Source organism: Aulonocara stuartgranti (genome assembly GCF_965226115.1).
Source record: "Aulonocara stuartgranti genome assembly, chromosome: 19".
Lineage (NCBI taxonomy): Eukaryota > Metazoa > Chordata > Actinopteri > Cichliformes > Cichlidae > Aulonocara > Aulonocara stuartgranti.
The window spans coordinates 5,348,747-5,375,029 of NC_138955.1; the positions used below are offsets into that span (position 1 = coordinate 5,348,747).

Below are 26,283 nucleotides of genomic sequence, written 5' to 3' on the forward strand. Positions count from 1 at the left end.
GTGGATGCCGTTTTTTTTTTTCCCAGCGAAACGGGGAGGAATGTACAGCGGACAGGACGACGAAGGCAGACTCCGTAAGTGACGTTAACCAAAACATAAACGGATAAAAGAGACGTTACGAAAAGGAACAGTTGTGAGGGGAAGAGTGCCATTCAACCAGGAGCCGAGTAATGGCTGGAGTTACTGGCCCTATCGGTCCCTTCGACGAAAGCACGGAGCAATGGAGCTCATATACGGAGCGTTTTGGATATTTCGTTGCGGCTAACGACATACAGGATGCTAAACTGGTGCCCATTTTTTTGAGTGTGATAGGCCCAAAGACTTTTACCCTGCTAAGGAGCCTGCTACAGCCAGCAAAGCCAGGCAGTAAAAGTTTCACAGAGATCGTGGACACACTGACCAAACACTTCTCGCCCAAGCCCCTCGTGATCGCTGAACGGTTCAAGTTTCACAAGCGAAACCAAGAAGAGGGTGAGTCTGTCACAATGTTCGTTGCATCGTTACGCAAATTAGCTGAACACTGTGAGTTTAAAGATGTTTTAAATGACACATTAAGAGACAGACTCGTGTGTGGTTTAAGAAATGAAGCTGCACAGAAGAAATTGCTCACGGAAAGTGATTTGACTCTTGAGAAGGCAATTAATATCAGTGTGACCATGGAAATGGCATCAAAAGAAGCCCATGCGCTACATGCTACAGACAGAGTACACAAACTAGACAATGGTAAAGCAAATGCACAGGGACCATGCTTCCGCTGTGGCAAGTTAGGACACCTTGCTAGTGATTGCTGGTGCAAAGAAATGGATTGCAACAACTGTGGAAAAAAAGGTCATGTAGCACGGGCATGCAGGAACAAAAGGTGCAAGGATAAGGGCTCAAAGCCTGGGAATAAAAGAGGCACTGCAAGATTCAAAAAAGAAAGACATGTTCACACAGTTAAGCTTCATGAGGATAGAGCAAATGACTCCTCAGATGAAGAAGTGTTGTCTGCAATAAATACTGTGCGAATACTGAAGGTGGACGAAACCTCAGACGGCTTTTGGGTCACGCCCAAACTGGAGGGACATGTTGTAAAAATGCAGATTGACACTGGGTCAAAAGCATCACTAGTGTCATATAATGTCTATAGGACATGTCTGAAGCACCTTCCACTCAAACCCTCCGACACAGTATTTAAAGGATATACTGGACATCGAGTGCCTATGAAAGGAATGGCAGAGGTGACTGTTCAATACAATGGCCAAACTGCTAAGCTGCCTGTGTATGTTACGCAGAAGAACTGCCCTGCTATAATGGGACGTGTGTGGCTCAAAACAATCAGACTCAACTGGCAAGAGGTGAGAAAGCTGTCGCATGGTTCCTCTCAGCTACAGGCCATACTGGGAAAACACCAGGAGGTTTTTCGTGAGGAGCTGGGCAGCATGAAAAAAATTACAGTGAAGCTGCATCTCAAGCCTGACTCCAAGCCAGTCTTTATGAAGGCTAGACCTGTGCCGTACGCCATTCGGCCCAAGGTGGAGTCTAATTTAGACGCATTGGTCAAGAATGGTGTTCTGGAGCCGGTTACGACCAGCGAGTGGGCCACGCCCATCGTTCCAGTTCCCAAAAAGGACGGCGGAATCCGTGAATCCTGTATTAACAGCAGAGCAGTATCCCCTTCCACTGATTGATGACTTATTTGCTGGTCTGAGTGGAGGACAAAAGTTCAGCAAAATAGATCTCAACCAAGCTTACCTGCAAATGCACGTTGAAGAGCAGTCACGTGACATGTTGACTATTAACACACATAAGGGACTTTTCAGATTTTGCAGGTTGCCTTTTGGCATCACATCAGCTCCAGCATTGTTTCAACGAGCGATTGATCAAATCCTGAGTGGATTACCTGGTGTGCAATGCTATCTGGATGATATCCTGTGTACAGGAGCAGATGATGAAGAGCATCTGCGCAACTTGGATGCGACCCTTCAGAGGCTGAAGGAATACGGATTGAGAGTCCGTAAGGAGAAATGTGACTTTTTCCAGTCATCTGTGGAATATCTAGGGCACGTGATTGATGCAAATGGACTTCACACTGCACCTTCGAAGATCACAGCAATCGTGGATGCACCCCCACCACGAAATGTCAGTCAGTTAAAGTCTTTCTTAGGGCTGTTGAACTACTACGGACGGTTCATACCCAACTTGGCATCACTCCTGAAACCACTGCACAACCTGCTACGCAAGGAAGCATGGGAGTGGACAGCAAGCTGCCAAGACGCCTTTCAAAAGGCAAAGGATTCACTGACTGCATCTGAGGTGCTAACCCACTTCAATCCCAAGTTCCCAATTCAGCTTGCTTGTGATGCTTCTCCCTATGGGGTGGGGGCAGTGATTTCCCACATTCTCCCAAATGGCGAAGAAAGGCCAATTGCATTCGCATCAAGGACATTAAACACAGCAGAGTCCAACTATGCTCAGCTGGAACGAGAGGCGCTGAGCATTGTATTCGGTGTTCGGAAATTCCACCAGTACCTGTACGGTAGGAAGTTTACACTGTTTACTGACCATAGGCCTCTCACAACCATCCTGGGACCCTATACAGGGATTCCATATCTTGCTGCTTCACGTCTCCAGAGGTGGGCGTTGATATTGTCAGGACATTCTTATGACATCAAGTATCGCAAATCGGAGTCTCATTGCAATGCAGATGGGTTGTCCAGGTTACCCCTTCCTGTTAAAAAACCCGTCTCTGACACAGTTGAGATCCTCTACTTCAGGGAGGTAGAGACAGCACCTGTTTCGGCTGTGCAGGTGAAAAAGGCGTCCAGAAATGACCCTGTGTTGGCAGCAGTGCTGGACTGGATCATTAAGGGTCTGCCTGCAAGTAAGGGTGTAGACCTGAAGGCTTTCCTGGGAAAGCGGGCGGAGCTTTCTGTTCAGGCGGGATGTTTGCTGTGGGGGAGGAGAGTCATCATTCCCATGTCACTGCGACCAAAACTGTTGAAGCAACTGCATGCAGGACATAGTGGAATAGTGAGAATGAAGGAAATAGCGAGAAGCTATTTTTGGTGGCCAAATATGGACAAACAGATCGAGGAGATTGCTAAGAACTGCTCTTCGTGTCAGATGGTCCGGAACAACCCACCACTTGCTCCTCTTCATCCCTGGGAGTTCCCACAGGAGCCATGGCATCGGGTACACATTGACTTTGCAGGTCCATACGAGGACAAAATGTTTCTTGTAGCTGTTGATGCACACAGTAAATGGCCTGAAGTGACCATCATGAAATCAGCCACCACTGAAAAGACCATAGAAGCTCTAGGAGAAATGTGCAGTAGGTTTGGATCTCCTACTCAGATAGTCTCTGACAATGGACCTCAACTGGTTTCACAGGAAATGGAGGCTTTCCTACAGGCTAATGGAGTGCAGCACATTACGTCAGCTCCATACCATCCTGCAACGAATGGTCTTGCAGAAAGGTTTGTTCAGACAATGAAACATGCACTGAAAACATCACAAGGCCAAGGAACACTGCATCAGAGACTGCACAAGTTTCTGCTTAACTACCGGAATAGTCCACATGCGACCACAAGGACATCTCCTGCCAACGCAATGTTCAAAAGAGATCTGCGCACTACCTTTGATCTTTTGAAACCCTCGACTGTGAAGAACACTGTACAAAAACAACAAGAGAAACAAATCATGTACAGGGGTCAAAAGGTCAAGGGCAGAGTCTTCAGCACCGGCGAGTCAGTGCAGGCCAGGAACTACCGAGGAGTACACAAGTGGGTTCCTGCAACTGTCATTGCTCAAACGGGTCCAGTTTCATATACAGTTCAGGTGGCCGATGGAGTCTGGAGAAGACACGTGGATCAGCTACTCCGGTCCGCACCAGTGTCTGCAGAAGGGTCTTGCGGAGATCTTGAAAATACACAACACATTTTCTCCACAGGCCTTTCCCAGCAGATCAAACACATTGTGATCATTAAAAACACTATTCTGTTCCTATTATACTGCCATACTGTAAATCTTTGATGAAAAATTTAAGCAAATAATAAATCAATGGATAAAATAATAATTTTGAGACAAGTCTTGAAAGTAAAGATGGTGAAAGGACAGTGAAGCTTGGGAGTGTGCGGGCAATTATTTTGGAAGACCACAGAGAATTTCAAACTCTTTTGAAATTACTCCCTTATGTGCTTTTCTTTAACTTCCTGCGCTTTGCTGTTTCGTACCTGTTACAAGAGAAACGTGTTCCTTTTTTTTGGAGGACTCAGTAGAGAGACAAAGGACAAACTGGAGGCTTAAATAATCTAATTTTGCAGTAAGCAGTTTATACAAGTTGCTCGTACGTTTTCATTTCAGTTTATTTTCCATTGCCCTCCCATGATGTGCACTCTGCCATTCAAAATAGCCATCTTTGAGCTTACACTATGTTGCATTTACTCTATTTTTGCTTGGAGCATAATATAAAAGCATGAGAAACTAAATTATTTGAAGGACTTCCATTTATATACTGAAAAATAATCATTCAAGCATGTGTTTGTGTTTTAGGCTTAAAATGTTAGCCCTGCTTTCAAAAAGTAAACAGGCTGGATAGAACTAAGGGGAAATTTTTAAAAAACAAACCCCATCTAGGATAAATTTAAATAAAATCCAGTGACACAGTGATCTCCCGTCTCCTTGCAAACAAAAAGCAGTTTCTCATCTCATCTCTCCTTTTGGTTCGAGAGGGAACAAAGAGGAAGGCGTGCTGATAAAACAAGCGCCGCTTTTACGAGTTCGAACTCCAGTTTCTGATGGGGTGAACTCCTCCAGGTGGCTCATCCTGATCTCTCTCTCTCTCTCTCTCTCTGACTCTCTCCGTCTCGGTCTTCATTTCTCTGAAAGTTTGTCTCAGATGATCTCCAGGACATCGCAGGGCACGAAGCCCCTCTTCTTTCCGCTCTCCACTCTGATGAAGCCGCTGTGCTCGCCCTCGCTGCTCACACAGATCTGAAAGCCAGAAGAAAAATTTTACTTTACCGACAAACAGGACATGTAGAAAGCAGTTAATCAGAAAAAAGTACCTAATAAAGCACAAACAGGTCTTACTATGGATCCTTTCTGAGTTACTGGAAGGTAAGATGCTGGAAAACCATAGCCATAATAAGGAAAATCCAGAATGTATATTTTATGAGAGTTATAAATTGCCTCTTTTAAAAATACATAATGGTTATCAAACTAATAATCAATTATAGACAGCAGGAGTGTGTTTTAAGGAAATAAGATCATAACATGATCAAGCTTATTCACTCATTGACACTCACAATAAGTCAGAGCACACTGTGTTTGCAAGCTTGATCTGAGTACTCCCTAACAACTTCCCTTGGGATTGAGAGGCTGGAAGGAGAGTGAGTGGGTCATAGGATCATTTTGTGTTTGGTGGTTAAATCTCCACTGGGGGTTGCTTACTTTAAATCTCCTCAGAGTCCCAACATGCCCTGGACAGCATTGTGGGAAAAAGGGGCCCTGATTTAAGTGCAGCCATTATGCTCCTCTGTCTGCCAAATCCACTTGAGCTTTTCAGTGAATAATTGTCTACAATTGAAGAGTCACTGGAGGTAAGAGGCAATGCGGGAGCTGCAGGAAGGTAATATGATGTCTGAAGAGCTGCTGGATAATATGAATCAGATGCAATGTAGTAGCTGGAGTGTGCTCGTGAATTAGATACAGGCCTAATGTGGAAATGTTAATATCCATAATAAGGTCATTGCTTCCCCAACCCAAAATGAAGATGTTGCTCCCTATATGAATCGTGCTAATGTTAAGCCCGAAGACTACTAAAAGCTTCCACAAGTGCCATGAAAAGGACCCATATCCTTACTTTTAATCATAAGAACGACTGTTTGCAGTTTTCTTTAGCATTGCATTAAAAAAAATCAGAATACTGGACATATTCCAAATCTGACTTTCATAAATTGCACCTGACCCAAACAAACACTGCCACTAAAGCATGCAGCTCTATCGTCTATCCTTTACGCAGCTGTAGCTGAACATGTACGACTGTGTTATACGCCTTGATGAAGAGAGTGTACTTGAATCCATCCTGATATTAAACATACACACAGACCTGAGATGTGTTACAGCAAACATCTCCCATACCTGACCTGATTACAGACTAGCTTGGATCCAGGCTGACGTAAGTCCCGTGTTCCCTCCTAGAACACTTTATCATAATCACTGCAGCTCTGAACTTTTCTCAGCTTCTCGCGTGAAAAGAAGAAACATTTTTAGTGTCCAATCGCTTTTATGTGAGAATACAGTAGCTAATTATCTGGTGAATCTACAATGAGCCAAAGGTGGTCGTGTCATACCTCTCGCATGCTTACCCAGATGCCATTCTTTCCTAAACCTGTCAGGTACTGTAGCTAAATCCCGACTGTGTGCTCCACTTGGGAAAGTGCAACAACAGACGATGTCATGTGACTTGATTTTCTAGATATTGCTTCATGATGACAGAAAGAGAGTTTCACTGGTCTAGGTCAATGAAGATCATTTTTTATTTTAATTTAAGCCAACATGAAATAATCACGGGAGCGTGTTTAAACAGACATTATTAACACATTTACATGTAAATACATATCAGCCCCATATCTTAATCGAGTCTGACCATTAAGGACCCTGGAATGTACTTAGTACGCTTTTTGTGGCTTTAAATATATTGTCTTTCCCTGCTGGTAATGCAATTTCTGTATGAGTGCCCATTTCATGTCTATTACACGTTTGCCATTGGACACTTCACTACTGTCTCGAGATTAAAACAGCTTTTACTCATCCCCCACGAGGACACATCTGCTCAAGCCTGCAGTACCTGTCCCTCCTTCAGGGTGATTTGGCCTTGTTCCTTGCAGCCAATGAACGTCCTGTTACACCTGAAGACTTGGTCACCAGCCCGCAGTTGATGAGCAAAGGCTGCTGGGAAGAATCCGATCCTGTCCTCAATTACACCCTGAAAAAAGGAGTCATAAAACGGCAGGACATGAGAGGGTTCAAACTTGGCACGATTACATCGAAGCCTTGATAAAAACCGTCCACACACCTTTAGAGTAAATGCTGTTGTAAATCATGTATTAGGTTCACTATGATGTTTTCACATTGCATGCAGGTGCTTCATCAGGTGCTAATGTTTGCCTCTTTCCTTGGTATCTCTTGTTTAAAGACCAAACTGGCCAGATGTCTCTGTTTATCTACAGCCTACAGAGCACAATGGTGTTAAAATGCGTGATGATTTTCTTCATGGTCTGGTGGCGACAGGTTGTCTCTGTGCTGTCATGCAATCGGCCCTTTCGTCTCCCTAATTTATCTGTTATGCATTTGTGTCCCGAGTTACCCTGTTTCCTTGCTCCTATAATTCACAACCAGACTTATATCATTTATCGGTCTGTTTCTTTTAAAGCTTTTTCTTGGCTTTGTGTAAAAAAAACTTAGTGAAACTTTGCTGTAACACAGAGATGTAATACCTACCTTCCACCAGTCATCATTGGAGTCATCGGCCACCAAGATCCTGTCTCCTGCTCTGCAATACATGAAAACATCCATGAATTATTTGAAAACAAAGGAAAAATACTCAAATCCATCACTGATTGGAAACATAATGACATTTAGACTTCGATAGAGAGGGTATTTTCACACTTAAATGGCATGTAATGCCCCTAAATTCCATTTGCTCCGAGTAATTTTCCTTCATCCATCCAGGAAATGCATGAATCAGTCTATCCCACTGCCCTGTGTGCCATAATTACAAACATCTGTTCAAAGCTACGGGCTAAATTTGACTAATAAAAATCTAAAGGACCAACGCTGCGGTGCCAAGTGTTGGTTTATGTAATTGTCTTCCTTTTACTTCCTTTTGTGATTCAAAAAGGAAATGATTCACAAAAAAACACCTTTCATGGAAGGTGAGAAACGCAAAGTGCCCAACACTGTAAAATCTTGAGAGGTGATGGCAACAATGCAGATTAATGCTCCAATTAGAAGCAGGGGAAATGTTACTTCAAATAATTTAATTACGAAAAAAATGAGCTGTGAAAGCGAGAAGAGGGTTGCTGTGCTGCTAAACTGCAAAAACATTCGTCATCATTACAATCACTGTGGCCAAAGGTAATCAAGTAATCAAAGCGTGTGGTGGAAAGTGAAACTAATCATAAACCTGTCCCCCCCCCACACACACACACACACACACACACTTTAAAATTAAAATGAAATGTGAACTTTCTGAATAAGGAATCAGTTCAATCATCTTTGTTTTATGTGTTCTTGTTTGAGGTATTGATTACAGCCTGAAATAAGCCCAGCTGAGGAAGAAAAAAACCCTCATGCAGCCTTTCAGAAGAGGAAAATAGATTTGAAATAAAGGCATTGGAGGAGTTGAAGTACTTGAGATGAATGAATTTCAAATGAAGTGTAACGACTGAAGTTTTTTTCTCGACGAGGGAGGGGAGCGACCCACGACTGTGTGCATGTAGGAAAGAGATGAAAAGAACAAGTGCACTCCTGCTCGCTTGTCCTTAAATCCTCAGAAGATTTCTGCGAGAGCAAGAACAAATGGGCACTTAGGCTGAAGGACTGTTCTTTCCCGAGGGCCTATTTCAAAGTATGACGCCCAATCAGTCATGGTTAAGGCGGGGAGTAAAACCTGGACCCTTCGTTTCAGACTGATAAAAAGGCAGGCCAGACATGTGAAGCTCTGCCTACTTTAAATTACTCTTCAAGTATGTGTGCGTAAAAATCATCGTCTGCTGTCAATGTTAATAAATCTTTGGATGCAATTTTTAAATATGTTTTTGAGGACACCAAGGCTGTGTAGCTCTGGGTCAGAAATGCAACCTTTTTTTTCAGTTCTGACCACAGACCAACCGGTGCTACATCAGGTGATTTTAATTAGTTGTTTGTTAAAACCAAAAACAACTGCTGACATCATGAACCAGGCATGTCTGGAAATGTACAGACAGTGAACTCACAGGCTGGGTTGGAAATTAAACACCAGCTTCCCCCCGAGTCTCAGCAACAAGAACAAGTTGACTCAGACTGTCAACTTGTTGCCTTGTGTATAAGCTAAGCTAAGCTAAGATAAGATAAGATGAGATAAGATAAGATAAGATAAGATAAGATAAGATAAGATAACCTTTATTAGTCCCACACGTGGGAAATTTGTTTTGTCACAGCAGGAAGTGGACAGTGCAAAAGTTATATAGCAAAATTAGAATACAATAAGAATAAAATACTGTACTGAATAGAATAAAATAAAATAAAATACTATATACAGTAGAATAAATAGAATAAAATATACAATAGGATAAAAATAGAATGCAAATGCTTTATACAACTGAGTAAAAATACAACTTTTTCAGAAAATACTGACCTGTTCTGCTTAAAATTAGTCTGCGCCAACATTTTAGGAAATACTATGTTATTTTTTGGCTCTATCGATAGGAAAGTGTAGAGAGCCGACAGGAAAGCAGGGAGAGAGCGAGGGGAGACTGACTGCTCACTGGGCTGAGCAGGTGACCAGTTCAGTTCAGTTCAGAGGGATAGTGTAGAGCACCAAATCACAACAACAGTCACCTCAAGGCATGTTTTCTTGTAAGTTAAAAACCTGAAAATAACAGAAAGAAAACCCCAACAATCAGACGACACCCTCTGAACAAGCACTTGGTGATAGTGGGAAGGAAAAACTCTCTTTTGACAGGAAGAAAGCTCAGGCAGAACTAGGAGGGATGGTTTTCCTGCATGTATTTCATTCTCCTTGCTCTCCTCTGTTTCCACGCTTTCCTCTCTACTCTACTGTCCGGTCAAAAATAAAGGCTAAAAAGCTCAAAATAAGCCTGCTTAGTATAAAAGTCAGAAATTTGTTTTCATATACTATCATAACACAATATTGTCTGACTAAGTGTTCAAAATTAGAATAATGCATATGTGAATAATGTCTGAGGTGATACTTAAGATTGTGTTGATGCCATGGCTGAGCTTACAAACTTATTTGTACTATGAGCAACATAAACATCAATGATGTTATCAAGCTCATAATCCATTATAATTCAAAGGTTATTTTAAAGCATGAAGCACTAAAGTTTAAGTGTCACTGGTTTTAGTGCGGCACAAACTAATGACTGAGGGGAAATCCATTGAAAATAACCAATGAAACTTTGACTCTGAGTCCAATTTGGACACCATGGGTGACCCATTAGGTGATCACTGTCTCGGGATTTAATTAAAAACTACCAAAACAATAGTCTAGATGGGGTGGTGGTCACTGTGAAAATGGGAAAATGACAGACAAGCTCCACAATGTAATGCCTTTAGATATCATGCAGTTTTTGACACTTTAAATGCAGTTTTTGAAATTAGTATTTTGCTTTAATTGATGGAATTTCAAAATATTTGTTTACATTCTTATTACAATTCAAAACAACCTATTTCAAGCAATTAGTGGTGGACTTCTTCCACCACTAATAGCCAATTACTAAATGTTACTAATTAGTAATTACATTTAGTAATTACTAATAACTAAAATGTCTAATCGTTATGGAGCAAACTGTGAACAATACACGAACAAGTGAGGCTTTTGGCATCTGTGCCCAAATTATGCAAGTATCTGCTTCTGCGCCGACCTGAAAAGTATGAATGTCTCATCGCTTTAACTACAATAAACTCAGTGTTATCCTTCAGAAACAGCATGTGTGCCTGGTACACTGAAGGGACCCTTTAAAGGATCTATAAATGGACTTTCAAAGACCCTCATACTCTCTGAAGATAAATCTAAGAAGACATGTAACAGATTTGATATTAATAAATAATGCTGGCACACACCCAGGTAACATTAATGAGGCCACACCAGAGAAATAAATCTTTGAGGAGTGTTACATAAAAAGAGGGCACTAATTAGTTCCTTTTGTGAATCCATTCTTGTCTCTGAAGACAGTAATTAGTCTATATAAGATAAAAATGACACAAGATAAAGAGAGAACAAAGTGGAATTGAGCAACATGACTTCTTGTCTTTTAAATTTTCCCTTGCTTCCCTTCCCTTTGAGGATATGAGTAAGCGCTGAATTCCATCTGTTTTGTTCGGAAAGTTTAACTTAAATTTCAGTGAAGATAAATCATGTTTGGGTTGCACTGCGTGAGCCTCGTATTTGCTTCTATTTCTTATTTAAAAGAAAAGAGAAATCTATCTAAAGAAATCACTATGTCAAAGTCAGTTAATTCACAGTCTAAGTTCATGTGCAGGTGTTCTTATTATTAGAGCGTCTGTGCATGTGTGTGTACGTGCGCTAACCTCATCTCCAGGTCGTGGCTCTCCTGGGCGGTGAAGCTGTACAAGGCCACATACGTGTTGAGCTTGAGGACGTCTTTCTGTAGCATGCTCTGCTCCATCTACAAGACAGACCAAAATGCAGTCTAACACTACTTTCTCTGTTGTCATATCTTAAAATAGTCTTTTGGCATTCACATTAGTGTATTTACAGCACACTGATAGACTGAGGAGCTGCTTAAGTTGCTTTACAATCTGTTCCCTTTAATCCTCCATCAACATGAGTGGGAGAAAGATCGGGGTTTTTCTTTTTTCTTACAAACACTTGGGAAGTTTAAACAGGACATGGTTGTGGGTGGAGAGGAAGTTCTCAGAGAGGTGTTAGCACAATTAGCAGGGAGATATGCCGCCATTCTGGCGCTATTCACACCTGCTCATAAAACCTGGTGGGTGTGTTTTCCCATTTCATCACCTTGAATCTGAATCGTGCCTGCTGTGCCCATGAAATCCATCCAAACAATAACTTGCCCTCTTTTTGCATGGTAACAGCAAGGAAAATGCAAAAAAAAAAAAAAAGGATAATAGCTGTTTTAGGACAGCAGGAGACTTTTCTATAATCGTGGCACTTTACAGTAATGAAAAAAAGTGGGTTTTGGTCCTCCAGCACCAGCCATGTGGACTGGAAATGTGGGTGATGGATGAGCTTAGTTATCTGCGGCCACGAGGAAAAGTGCCTCTGTGACTTCTGGGTGAAAACTGCATCAGACAGTGGCGATCCATTACTACTAACTAGGAGCAGCTCACAGGCCTTGTGAGGTCCCGATGTTGTGGCCGCCGGGATCAGTGGATGTGAGGTCGGTTTGGGTGAGATAATAATCTCCTTTGCAAGAGAGCTATCAAAATAAGAAGCAGGGACAAATGTAAAAAAGCTCATTATAGATACTACTTGTATACTTACTGTTTAATCTTATATTCATACATCAGTTTTTTTTAGCCCTATATCAGGATCGTGGGAGGTTGGAGCTTGATTGGGGCGAAAAACAGGGTTTTAAATCTGGATCTGTGAATCGGTGAATCTCTATAAACTATAACCTCAGTTACTCAAATTGTCAGGTCTGTTCATGCACACTCAGTTAGTAGTTTAACTGGAATAGTTCATCTTTTAACAAAACTTCTGGCAACTGAATAAGCATCTCCTGTTTAGGAATCTCTGTGTTATGTGTTATGTTTGTGTTATGCTGGCCATCTCACGAGTGTAAGTCGAGTGCTGTCTTCAGCTCTGGTGGCTACAACTCCTGTTGGAACGATCCAGCCCTAACTAGGCATGCCATTTGTTGCTGAGTGGGCAAATAAAGTGGGCCATCAGAAAATCTTCATTAAATCAGCTGCCTGCTGTCTAGAGCTAAGGCTGATTCAAAACAGCAAAGCTGCAAAAAATAAAGATAAAAACAGCTGAAAGATACTTAAAGGCTCCAGGTCTGGGGCCTGAATGATATTTATCAGTATTTTTTACGAGTTGCTTCCAAATGATGATACGTTTTATGTGTCCAGCAGCAGTGAATGAGCAGAGGCCACAGCAGTTTAAAAGAAAACAGAGAAGGTACCAAGAAAAAAAGAGAATAGAAGGAAAAAGATGTCATTAATCAGCAAGAATCAGACCATTTTACTGGCTATTGATCTCTGAGAATTTAACACTAAACCTGAAAAGTGTGAACAGATGGCCATCCTGTCATGTGTTCCCATTTGAGACCGTGAGTCCCTCATCTCAATTTGAAAACTGCTCCTTCTCAAGGGAAGAAGCCGTTTTCAACCTTTTTTCCTTTCTCTGCTCATTACCCTGCAGTGCCTCCATCTGTCTGTCCGCCAGCCTGAGCTAATGGAGCTGTCGGCTGACAGACAAACAGCCTGCTGCCAGCTGTGCTCGGTCCAGCCTGATAACACTGCACAATGCATTTCAAGCTCTGAAATGGACGACTGGACTGCTAGATTATATTGCAGAGTCGAGGTGTTTATATGTGCATCTGCGCGTGTGTGTTCCCTTGTACGGATATTTGCTCATTTTTGTGTTTGTCTGAGTATCTGTGGTCTTTTTCCATTGTTGACAACGGAGATAAACATGTTAAGCAATAAAAGTAAACAGAATAGATGGCGGCACATAGAAAATATCTACAAAGAGCATCAATACTAAGAACACCTCTCCCACAAATTCCAGCGTGGAAGGAAAAGGCAGAGAGGAGGAGAAGAGTTGAAATATGCCAATGAAATATTCATGGATGCTCCACAGGGGGCGATAAGACATTCACAGAGGTTTAACCTTTTTCTTTCTCTGGCATGAATTTTGCACTGCATCTACACTGTGGAGAATAAACAGACCGAATCCAAACATCAAGGTCAAGAGTTGTCTGTATCAGCGCTGGCCAGTGGTCGTGTCAGACCGGGTTTGATTTGTTACGGCAGGAAGAGAAAAGAGAGTGCTCCCCCGAAGTCCTGGGAAATTTAGCAGTGATGATGGAGGCGGAGATGAAGAACGGGCTGGCAGGGTATCAGTTCTCAGGTGAGCCAGAAAGTTCAGGAACTGAGCTCCAAAAAAAAAACTAACGTTGTGAAAGCTAAGAGGGAAAATGTGGAAAAGTTCACTACACAGTCAGAGTTGCTGAAACTGCTGAAAAGACAGTTATAGGATGCAGTCACTTTACTTTCTCTCGCTCTTACCTATATAATTACCAGTTTAGTGCTTCTCTAAAAAGCTTTTTTGTAATTTGTGAAAGGACAACAAATTGTATCTGCATGTGAAAAATCAATCTGTACCTCAGATGTCTGTTTTTAAACTAAACTGGAAGCTCGTGTGGCTTCCGAAGAACAAACTGGGCTGAAACAACCGACAGCTGTTGTGCTTTTTGGCTTTGAGGAACACGTGTTACTTATAAATAAGGACTGTCTGTCTGTCCATCTGACATTTACATAGATTTAAGAAGGAAAAAAGAAACCGTGCAACTCTTTCCTGCATATAAAACGACAACATCAATCCAGATAAACTGGTATTCCAAGAACAGTACTTCTCAGTGTTGTACTATACTCATGCACATGCACACAAAACCAATCTATTATAAAATGTAAAATAATGGTTTCTCACCTGCAAACTGTCGGGTTTTCTTTCTGGGTGGTGGTACTGCTCTGTCCCGTTCTCAACGACCGTAAAAACTGAGAAAACAACACAAAATGAACTTTGCCCAACTAAACAGTCTGAATAAAGTTGTACTTAGTTTTAAGGTAGCAGGATATAACTGTATCAGAAGACAAAAAATGGATCTAATGTTGTCACATGTGGAAGAAAATCAAGACTAAATCAAGAGCATAAACATGTCTACAGCGGGAACCATTGGCCTGAAAGTGGCACTTCAAATCTAAATGTCATCACTGTGATCATAGAAATCCACATACAGTTTTCAGTTAACATAATTAGCTTTTTTCCTTGTTAGCTTGAGCTATTCATAAAACAAGAGCAGTTGGAAGGCGAGCACATGACACAAGCTAAAAGTGAAGTCATTTCTTCTTTTGTTCGGTTAGTTCAGCAGTATTATTACCATGCTTCAAACAGCATTTTCCAAAACAATGTCTTCTTTTTGTAGTCTTTAGTTCTATCGTCTTAGGCTTAATACTCTGGAGTATAAAGGGTCACTGCATTGCCCTTTACTACAGATGCTATTGTACAGCTGGAAAACCCTGCCCACTGCTGAATCAAGAGCTAAGCACAGTAAAGAACACAGAAAAGTTCACAGAACATCTTATTTTAAAGACTGACTTTAATGGAGAATAAGGAGAAAATTTCGTTGATGGTTCATAGATGGAGAATTTGATGTTGCAACCTTCTTCAATTCTCTCATTTATGGGAAGAGCAACAGCGGTGCATTTTTTCCTGTCACTACGTGGCATTAATCCAGATGCACACTGTGTACTGCAGTGAATACTCACCATCATCGCTGTGTTTTCTCGACAGCTCCTGCCTGCTGCTGTGAGCCACAACTTCCTCTGGAACCTTATCCAAATCACTGGTCTGCAAAGACAAAAATTGAACGGGCAAAATTCAATTAGATAAGTGCAGAAATAGAGAGGGAATGATGTACTACTAATTAGATAGATAGTTGAAGGTTTGAGCACAGGATTAGTTAAAATTCATTCTTTTTTACAGAATAACCAGCTATCTGGGAGTCTGGCGAGCAGTAAACATGCTGTTTCATAGTCTACATTTGGAAACTATTATGAGAACCCCCGTTGAGATCACATTGTCTCTGTAAGCCTCAACTGACACACACATACACCCATTCACTAACAGCTGCAGAGGACAGGACAGAATGGCCCTAACCCAACAGCTTTCAAATGTCATCATACAGAGGTGCGTATCCAGACTTCTCGTGCAGTTTAGCTTACATTAGCAGTGATACAATGTGAAGAACACATTTCCCTGTGCATTAAACGTACCGATGGAAGAAGGCCGGAAGGGACTTTGGCTAAACAATCATTTTAATTCATCTTCAGAGCTGTAACGTGAGAGTTCCTGTCATAGGTCTGGACCAGACTGCCTTTATTGGTAGTGTTTACAGCCCTGCAGTAGCAATATCTATTTAGATCATCAGCTACACAGTGTCTGCTACAGTGAGACAAAATATAAAGTGTAGTCCATTTCCTGATAGAAAGTCTTTATATGCCACAATAAAGAGGATACTTTATGATATGGACAAAAAGAAACTGGCAAAATAAATAAATAAATCGAATTAATCTTTAAATAAAAGTAGAGAGGGGTATGTTGCTCTTACAGAGTTTCTGTGGGGAGATTCAGAACCGCTGGCTCTCTTTGTCCTTTGTGCCAATGATGTGCCGAACCTCAGGGCTTCATACACGGGGTCCACCTTATTGCCGCAGGCTTTAGAAAAGCATGTTACAGACACAAAACCATGTGGCAAATTACCAGACTGTAAAACCTTGTGCATCCATTTTATGAAACTGCTCAATTAGAAACCCAGTTTTGGGAGAATTAAGTTGAAATGAACCAAAAGTATCCTAAGATAAGCTGCTCACCAATAGGCATGACTTCTTTGATGCAGCCATACTGTTCCTGGATCAGTAATGGAGAGCTGTAGTACCGCCGAAAGCCTTTTGGCTGAAGCGAGAAAGACACAGAGCGGTGACAGGCATTAGAGACAAATCAATATACAGCACCGCAGGCAGTAAAGTGCTCCGACCATTAAATACAGCACATAACTCTGTTCATTTGGAGTCTCGGAATGTGGCTCTCACTTCATAGGGATAAAGTTCTGCTACACTGGATGGTGCACAGGATGGAAGTCAAACACTGTGAATGAATGCAGAGCCTAATATTAACATGAAAAACAAAACCTTTAAAGCCTCAGCTAAATGGCTTTTTTCGTCTTTTCGTGAGAATAAGAGGAGGACAGGGAATATCATTTTCTAAGATCGATCATGTGTTGCGTTTTGTAACCTGTGCATAAGGTAAAGAGGGGGAAAGCTGGCAAACACTACAAAGCAATTCCAGTACTAATCACGAGTTTTCATACACAGATAACGCTCTGTAATGTTGACAATATTCATCACACCATAATGACATAATAACTACAGCAGCACCAAAAAGCGTGTAGGCATGAATACGTGGTCAATGGTATGTGCTTTTATGGCTTACTCTGCAAAGCAAATGACGAAACGAACATATAGAGGATAGTTGGAGAGACAGATGAAGGGCGGAGTGGAGCACAGATGCTGAAGGGGCTGTTTCTGTTTACAAAGTGACGTCAGACTCGGTCCACACTCAATACTGCATTAAGCTGAGGCTGAGAAGCAACATTAGTCCTATTCAGCTTTACTTTTCTTCCATGCTAATGATGTATAATTTTAGAACTGTGCACGACCATGATAGCAGAGCAGTGGATTTGTTACACAGAGTTAAAATCTGAATGTGTAGCAGTAGAAAACAGGATCAAATATAATACTTTGGTTCATGGAGTTCACTGCTATGAAACCGAGAAGGACAACTTCTAAAGTTTTTATCGTAATTTATCTGCCTGTCAAGTTTTCCCCCGATCTCCCAGGCCTTCAAACATTTATCATTTATATATCTATTACCTGCCTGCGTTCCATCTAATCAATACCACCCCATCAGGTCTGAATCCTTGGTAAGCATACAGAAGATTGAAATGATGTCGGTGTCATCTACAGCACACCCAGTAATGATTAATGTATATATTTGCAGTTTATTTTCACACACTGCAGCAATTCATCGATATTGTACTGTTGTCAGTGTTGCTTGATTAAAGCAGCTTAATTTCCCAACTGGATGTGCGGCTCACTGAGCGTTTCTTGCTCATAGGGTTGCCTTTTTTTCCCGTTTGTTTACACTTCGAGTACTCAAGTCGCGGGTGGTGAAATCGGCGTCGCTAATCAGTCCTGATTAATTCTTCGTTTGACACTTCTCGTGATGAGGCGGCTAAAATAAGCAACCCCTGAGCGCTTCGGGCACATCTCAAGAAACGAGGCGTCAGACTTCCAGGGCCAAAATCATTAAGGAAAAGGTTAAAAGAGCGTGCTCGTTGGAGCCCATCTGGTTCACGTGGCAACAAACAAAGTGATACCACTCACTGCTCGATGCCAGAAGTCACAGACAGCTTAGGTTTATTTTACAAACCATCCAGTATATGACAATTATAGTTTCTTTGCAGTTTCTAAACTTCTTTAGAAAACTGGAAAAAGACACTCATCTGTCAACTTCCTGTTTATTGGGAAAATAGTCCAGGGAAAATGTAATGTTTGGTTTCTGGAAGTATCCAGAAAATGTATTAATTAGAAGGGATCAATACAATATTATTATAGCTATATCCTAACACGTTTTCAAGTAATCTGCATCACATGTAAAAGGTCAACACATAACACATAAAAAGTACTATGTCAAAGTCTTCTTTGAAAGTTTCTTTTTTACAAAAACTGGGAAAACATGTAGTGATTACTGAAAGAAACCCAGTTCTTGAAAATTTAGTATAAAAGGCAAAACCTTGGCTTGAAAACCTTGAATGTCAATATGAGCACATTCATATGAACTTTCTTTTAATTTCATTAAGTAGTCTTTGGCTTCTTGAAGGACATTTTAAAATCTTATCTGTTTAATACCAGAAAGTCTGGCTCCTTAGAAGCAAAATATGCAGAAATGAATGGTGGCTCATGACTTTTGCACTGTAGCTCTTGGTTGGGTCCAAGAGATTTTTGTTTCTGGGTTCTGACTTTGGCCCGTATAACAGTATTTTTTGACGTTTTGGACTGCTGCTGTATACCTTTGATACTACTGAGTCTTTGAGTTTTGTTTTTGCTTCATAGTTTTGCAATCCTGTGTTTTGGTTCATGTTTCCATTGATACTGTAGTAAGATAAGCTTTTATTTTAGCATTTGAGCCATGTCTTGTCTTGCTTTATTTTAGCTTTAGCTATTTTAGCTTCAGTTCCTACTTTGAGTTTCTCTCTTTATTACATCATCCAGCTCATCTTCCTATGCTTAGCCATCTGTTCTCAAGTGTTCCCCATCTCAGTCTTTATGTTTAGTGTGAGTCTTCTTGTCTCCATGTTTAGTATTTGTCTTTTGGATCGTTCCCGCTTTACTTCGAAGCACTGTTTCCTTCATGCCTCGTGTTCGTTTTGCTTCCCACTTTGTAACTGTCCTGATTGTTTTCACCCATGTAATCCCCTTCACCTGTGTCTTGGTCCTTGTATAAATAATCCAGTCTCTCTCTCTTTGTCCTCAGAGTAAGAAGTTTGACGTGAGTTCAAGCTGGTTATCAGCTCACTAATGCTGTGTTCCTGAATAAGTCAGAAGTCAGAGTTTCTGAGTTCCCAGTCAGAAGTTAAATCTGGAATGCTCCCTCAACTCAGCCCCAGCAACCCAGAGTCAACAATCCAAGCTGGCGGCATTGAACATAAACAGTAGTAAAACTGTAAAACTTTTAATCTGTACTGCCACCGTTGTGTATTTGTGCCTCACTAAATAAACCATACACAGAGCACTGACCCACCTCTATCCGTGAATGTGCTGCGGCGGTGTTTTAAGTGCAAAAAAAAAAAAAATAGTGATAGCTCTACCTAGCTTAAGAACCAAACCAAAACCTGTTTTTCTTCACTTTTTCTGCTACGCACTCAACGAACTCAGGTGTGACGTCACTCCCTGGTTCAGACATCCGAGGTCTGAGATGTCTGGAGCGCCGCATAAGTTAACCTAATCGGTTTTCTCTGGTGTTCAGACATCTGACTAATCGCAATTACTGATAAGTGTACTGCCAGCAGAGCGGCTGGTTGCGTAAAAGAAGATAAAACTGTACTATGAGAAAAATATGAAGAGGTTAAACGAATAATACAGGCTAAAAGCAACGTAGCTGCTGCAGACAAATCAGCAGCGTGAGTTTGCGCGAGAGGAAAAGCAGTAGCACTAAAAGCACTGTATGAATGTGTGAGTGCTCTAAGCTCTTTGGTCAGTAAGACTGGGAAATAACTACTAAATTAATGAAGTCTGGTATATCTGGAGGCAGCAATGACAGCTGGAAAAAATGCCGACTGTGGAATTAACAGACTTGCCAACATCACCGCTCTGTCACTATGACACAGGAGAAACTGATGTGTTATAATTACATTTTACATTTACATTTGGTGGTGTTTAACGATCTGAGATTAAAAATGAAATGTAAATAGAATTCAAACATAGGTTTTGTCTATGTGCAAATAGGTGTCAGGGGGAAAATAATCTAAGAATAAATAGGAATAGGAATAGGAAAGCTCCCGGCCCAGACGGTGTGTCTCCTGCCACCCTCAGACACTGTGCAAACGAGCTGGCCCCAGTGTTTTCTGGCATCTTCAACTCCTCACTGCAGGCATGTCATGTGCCTGCCTGCTTCAAGTCCTCTACCATAATCCCTGTCCCCAAGAAACCTAGGATCACTGGACTAAATGACTACAGACCCGTGGCTCTGACATCTGTGGTCATGAAGTCATTTGAGCGCCTAGTTCTCTCCCATCTCAAGACCCTCACGGCCCCCCTCCTGGACCCCCTGCAGTTTGCATATAGAGCCAACAGGTCTGTAGACGACGCCATCAACATGGCCCTACACTTCATCCTGCAGCATCTGGACTCCCCAGGAACCTACGCCAGGATCCTGTTTGTGGACTTCAGCTCTGCCTTCAACACCATCCTTCCAGACCATCTCCGAGGCAAGCTTTCCCAGATGAATGTGCCTGATCCCATCTGCCGGTGGATCACTGACTTCCTGACAGACAGGAAGCAGCACGTGAGGCTGGGAAAGAATGTCTCGGACTCCCGGACCATCAGCACCGGCTCCCCTCAGGGCTGTGTTCTTTCTCCTCTGCTCTTCTCCCTGTACACCAACTGCTGCACCTCCACCCACCAGTCTGTCAAGCTAATCAAGTTCGCAGATGACACCACCGTCATTGGGCTCATCTCGGACGGGGACGAGTCTGCCTACAGGAGAGAGGTTGAACGTCTGGTGTCTTGGTGCAGCCACAACAACCTGGTGCTGAATGCCCAGAAGACAGTGGAGATTATTGTGGACTTCAGGAAGCACACAGCCCCACTCCCCCCCATCATCCTGACTGACACCCCCATCACCTCTGTGGACTCATTCCGCTTCCTGGGTACCACCATCACCCAGGACCTGAAGTGGGAGCCCACCATCACCTCCGTCATCAAGAAAGCCCAGCAGAGGATGTACTTCCTGAGGCAGCTGAAGAAATTCAACCTGCCAACACGGACGATGATGCAATTCTACACCGCAATCATCGAGTCCATCCTCACCTCCTCCATCACCGTGTGGTACGCTGGAGCCACTATCAGGGACAAACAGAGACTGCAGCGTGTTGTGCGCTCTGCTGAGAAGGTGATTGGCTGCAGACTCCCATCTCTGCAGGACCTGTACACCTCCAGGACACTGCGGCGTGCAGCCCGGATCTCAGCTGACCCTTCTCACCCTGGACACAGTCTGTTTGACCTGCTCCCCTCAGGCAGGAGGCTCCGGTCCATTCGCACCAGAACCTCTCGCCATAAGAACAGTTTCTTCCCCTCTGCTGTTGGACACATGAACAATAACCACATGATTGTCCCCGCCACTAACACATGACCCTACGCTGTGTCACTGCATCATTTCATGTTTGGCACTGATCACCACCTGCACTCATGTATATATCTTTCTACGTAGCACTCATAATTCTTATTCTCATGTATATATCTCATGTATATCTCATGCACATATCTTTCTTTCTACATAGCACTTTAATTCTTATTGTCTGCACTGAAGCACCGCAGCAATTTCCTAATGTTGTAAACCTCAACATCTGGCAATAAACCCATTCTGATTCTGATTCTGATTCGGATTCTGAATAAATGTCTAAGAATCTCTATTTAACACTAACAGTCATCAGGACCAGACAAAGACTTCAGACCATCGTGCTATTCTTGCACAGAAGTATGTGGGATCTTCCAGGAATGGTAAAGTTATTTTCCAGAGAATTGGTTGGTCAGTAAGCGGTGATTTCATATCTTGATCATAACCACCTGGTAGGTCTTCAGCATTATTTATGTTAACCACTTTCATAGTACAGAAAAACCAGGATTAATCCTAATGGTACCCAGATAAGACAAAGTCCTGCTTCATTTGTCTAGGTTCCCTGTCTGCTCCTCAAGTTTTCCATTATCCCCTACCTGTTTTTGGACTGATCTCACGTCATCTACCTTCGTGTCTTGCATTTGGGTGGCTGTCTACATGCTACTTCCTTGACAACACATGGCAAATCACTTCAGTGACTTCGCCCTTTTTGAGAAGCTAAACCAAATTTGGCAAAGCACCCGCATCTCAGAGATCTGCTGCGTGTCCCTTCTGACCTCAGAGACTGTAGCACTGAGACTTTGAACCATCATTTGCGCCGAGTACAAAGGAAACACAAAACACTAAAACATCTGGATGAAGCAGTGGAAGTCTTGGAGGTGTTGCAGCATTGTGCAGAACCCCTGTTATTGTTGATATTTGCAATAAACACTGCTCATCAAAAGCTGACGAGTGAATCACCGCGTTCATTATGAGTAATGAGCTAAATTAGTTAAACTACTTTTCGGATCACGTTGTCGAAGCAGAGTTTTTAAGTCCAATATGTAAAACATGCACTGTTGTGAGGGTTTTAGCTGCGTTTCACAGAGTGACTCACAATGAACTGACACATATTGATTAATAATCACGTTTGATCCAAACTGGCAAGTCTCCCAGAAACGTTATTTGTACTGGAGCTGTCGGGGCTGAATGTTAACATAAACAGAGTGCGTCAGAAAAAAGGCGTCAACTTCTCTTTTTAAGTGACCACCATACTATACTGCAAACTGCAGTGTAGTATTTATGTGGAAAAAAGAAAACACATTCCTGTAGAATAAGAAAAACTTGCTGTTAACTGATTATTGTCAGCCCTGAAAAGGTTGTGTCCAGCTTAGCTGTAGTAAAACATTTAACTGAAGTAATGTTATGTAACCAGCAAAGCTGAACTACATGCTGAATAGCAGTAATTATCAGCAGCACTCGATACAGAGTCTCTACAAATGTATGAGTGGGTACAGAAACACACTGGTTTCATGTTAGCAAAGATTCAAAGGATGAGCTAACTTAGTTTCTTTCTGAGTGGCTCTCAGGCCAAGAGAAACAAGCATGGCAGCAGAAGAGTCCAAGTTTAGAGTTAGTTGAATTTAGAGCTGTACTCCACTGGGGAAACTTCCCTTTTTATGCTCGACCTCTCGACCTCATTTTCCACTCCTGAGAGCCGATCATATCTACAGGCCTCATCTCTAAGGCATCTGGTGGAAAGACGACACAAAGAAAAAGGAGAAACACTGCCTGTACTGCCAAATTATTTACACGCATTGATTCACTTTATCCGACTCAACTTATTCCATTTCCTTTAGTAATTTCAGACAAATTTGCTAAGTTGAGGTGTGGACACGAAGTATACATCCAAACATGTGGCTCTAAAGTCTTTTTCTTCAGTGCAGGATGAGCACAAATGATTAAAAGGTCCCAGTTCGATCCAGTCTTCCAGCTTTTGGACTGCTATGGAAGTGAAAATGCTTCTTGGCAGTTGCTTTTACAAGTCAGGCCGAAAACTCCCCAGTTAAAAACACCCGGACCACCCCGGTGGACCCATTCCACAACCAGGTTTCATTTTAATTTCATTCACAGATGATGCGAGCCATTCAAGATTGTGAATCATATTACAGAACACTAATTTAGGTTGTTATCACTCTATAATGAGGCTGTGATGTGTTTCTTGGGGAGAAACCACATTTTGGGGTGAAACGACACAATAATAATTATTTTCTCCAAGTTTTTCATCACATGAATACATTTGAAACCTCTCTCACTGAATGTTGTGGTTCCTGAGCATCAGCTTGTTAATAGGGAAACTTCCTAAATTAAACAATACAGGTTCTGGATTTAAAGCACACTGTAGATTTTTTGCTGAAAGCCCCTAAGAAAGGCGGTTGTGGATCATGAGGTTTATTCATTCACTTAATCTGATCCCCAGATCCTCGTGTCTGTATGAGGAAAGATGTTCGGTATCGCATTGGACCCCAAAAACTCACCACATGTCAATGCTGCGTACCATAAAAAACATGCTATACAGGCATGCAAATGTGGCTTGTAGTGTGAAGCCCTTCAGTTGTTGATAAGACTAGAAAAGTGCTGCATAGATGCAGTCCATTTGCATTTTACAGACTTTAGATGAGCACATAAAATATCAGATAAGGTCCTTAATAACCACTCCACCCTGTAATTCCACAGTTCCCCGAGTGTTAAAGTAAGGCCGCTACTCTGAAATGTCAAACACATCATAAAGCCTGCCCATGTGACTTCATCAATAGTGGGTTTAAGAAGCTGCCTCTCGGTGACCACGTTTGTCCAGAAGCGTGGCAGAACTTGAGAGAGGAGGGGAGGAGGTCAGTGTTTTTGTAAACGATGAGTTGCATTATCTAACACAGAGACAGCGATGATATAACGATGATGAGGAGGATGACGAGGATGGATGGTGGTCACAGATGTACTTGCACACTCACACATAGAGTGTGATTTCTGAATAAGCACATTCTGCTGGGAAGCGGTCAGACAGCCAGTTCTGATCTGCTATCACAGTACTGACATCAATAATTATATTCCTGAGACGCAGTCTCCCGAAAGAGTCTTATCATGCATCTTACCAGTTTTCCCATGCAACGCTGCTGCCCAACACCGTTCTCACACTTGTGGTGGAGGCTCATCTTGCAGGCTTTGCAGCGGAGGCCGTGTTTCGCCGTATTTCCCGCCAGGAACACCACATGCTTGGCTGTTGTGCCTGATACATACAGACAAAGAGGCAATGTCGGGAGCTGGAATCAAATTGTGTTCTTACAACCAAACAGCAAGTTACAGAGAAAAAAAGCAGAGGAGATGAAAATATTGTCCAGAACGGCGTCTCATTTATTTATTCATTGTTTTTACACTCTTATTCCTAGTTTCTGGAGCCCTTCCCAGCATGCACTGAGAAAAACCTGTGAAATGACATGTGGAACATTTTAACAGGGACAAAAATTTACAAAATGCAACTCACAGCGTGCACTTCTACAAAAATCAGTCCGACTGTGACTGAGCCAGGCGTGTCTCCACCGTGTTAATATCGCTCGTCAAACTGCTACCTGTGTGCAGGTTCGCTGTCACTTATTAATGCCTGACTCACAGCTGATGAGATAATTGAAGATTAATTTGAGATCCAAAAGTTATGCAACGATGCAGGTGCAATCATTTAGCAAGAGTGTGTGTGTATTTGTGCACGCAGGTGTGTAGATTAATAAAAGAAAAATAAAGGGAAATGGAGCGAAGGATAGAGAAACGAAAATAAGAAGGACAGGGCGGAGTCTTAAAGGTATAACAGAATGAACCTCACAAAGAAAGATACCAGCAGTAGATATGCATTAAATAGGGAATATTGGTATTTTTAGGAGTTGAGGAGCACGTATGTCTATAAATCCCTACATGCCCCACACACCTTGAGTTCTTTGCCCGACCCTTCCTGCCCTTTTTTCTCTGTTTGCCATCCTCAGAAGTTTGCAGCAGCTAATCTTCAGTGAAGCTTTTCGCAAACATAGCCCAACTTCCGGCTTATTTCGTTGGTTCATTATAAAAAAACAATGTTTTTCTTTCACATTTGAAGGAAGAAGACCTCACTGTCAATCACAGACCATATTCTTGCCCATGGGCAAAAGAAGTTAGCTATATGACATATTTACCTGTAGGCTCAGAGTTATCATCCCCTACCCTCTATTCCAGTCAGATACAAATGAGAGACGAGTAAGCTGGCCAAAGCCTTGACCTATTTTCCAATAAAAGTGATAAATCAGTCCAAATCAAAGCTGGTAAGCTAATAACTTTAGTGCTTAAGCTAATGGACAGCTATTATGACTGCTGTGCATCAAGCGACATGAGGCAAGATATGGAAAAAAGACTAATTTATCTTCTTATGAAATAAGTGGGGAGTCTGTGGAGTAATAAATCTAACATGGCAAGATAAAATCAATAAACTGGTATGAGACATACAGCACGTACCACGCTAAAAAAACAAACATCACTTACAACCAGCCACTGTATATCCTATGAGAGCTCGTTCATATTAACAAAAGAGTACAATGTTTCCAAGTCCCAGAGCTGCTATTAGTTGGAATCTGGCAGCTATGCAGCTCTGGCTCTTCATTGATTAATCAATAAGCACGTGCCCTGCTTAGGCCCACGCTCTTCATATGTGCGTGTGAAAATGTGGACATGCGAAAGGAAACATCGATGTGCTTCTGTGAGCATCAAAGGGAACAGACACAACATAAGATGATCTGTCTGCTCCAAGTTTCCTCACAGAAGTGTTGTCAGTATGTGTCGTTTCTGTTTACTGTGGA

General features: G+C 42.0%; 1 protein-coding gene across 3 annotated transcripts in view; it reads right to left on the reverse strand.

The window, feature by feature from the left end:
* Positions 1-4,278: 4,278 nt before the first annotated feature.
* Positions 4,279-26,283, reverse strand: part of stac (SH3 and cysteine rich domain) — a 30,684-nt gene continuing 8,679 nt past the window's right edge. For all 3 annotated transcript variants that reach the window (XM_082516937.1, XM_082516936.1, XM_082516938.1), the window contains 9 exons: positions 24,562-24,695; positions 16,351-16,432; positions 16,089-16,195; positions 15,247-15,328; positions 14,408-14,475; positions 11,299-11,396; positions 7,486-7,537; positions 6,833-6,970; positions 4,279-4,974 (listed from right to left, as the gene is read on the reverse strand). In XM_082516937.1, the coding sequence (XP_082373063.1) occupies positions 4,876-4,974; positions 6,833-6,970; positions 7,486-7,537; positions 11,299-11,396; positions 14,408-14,475; positions 15,247-15,328; positions 16,089-16,195; positions 16,351-16,432; positions 24,562-24,695 (860 nt within the window). In that variant the 3' untranslated portion in view covers positions 4,279-4,875. The remainder of the gene's footprint in view (positions 4,975-6,832; positions 6,971-7,485; positions 7,538-11,298; positions 11,397-14,407; positions 14,476-15,246; positions 15,329-16,088; positions 16,196-16,350; positions 16,433-24,561; positions 24,696-26,283) is intronic.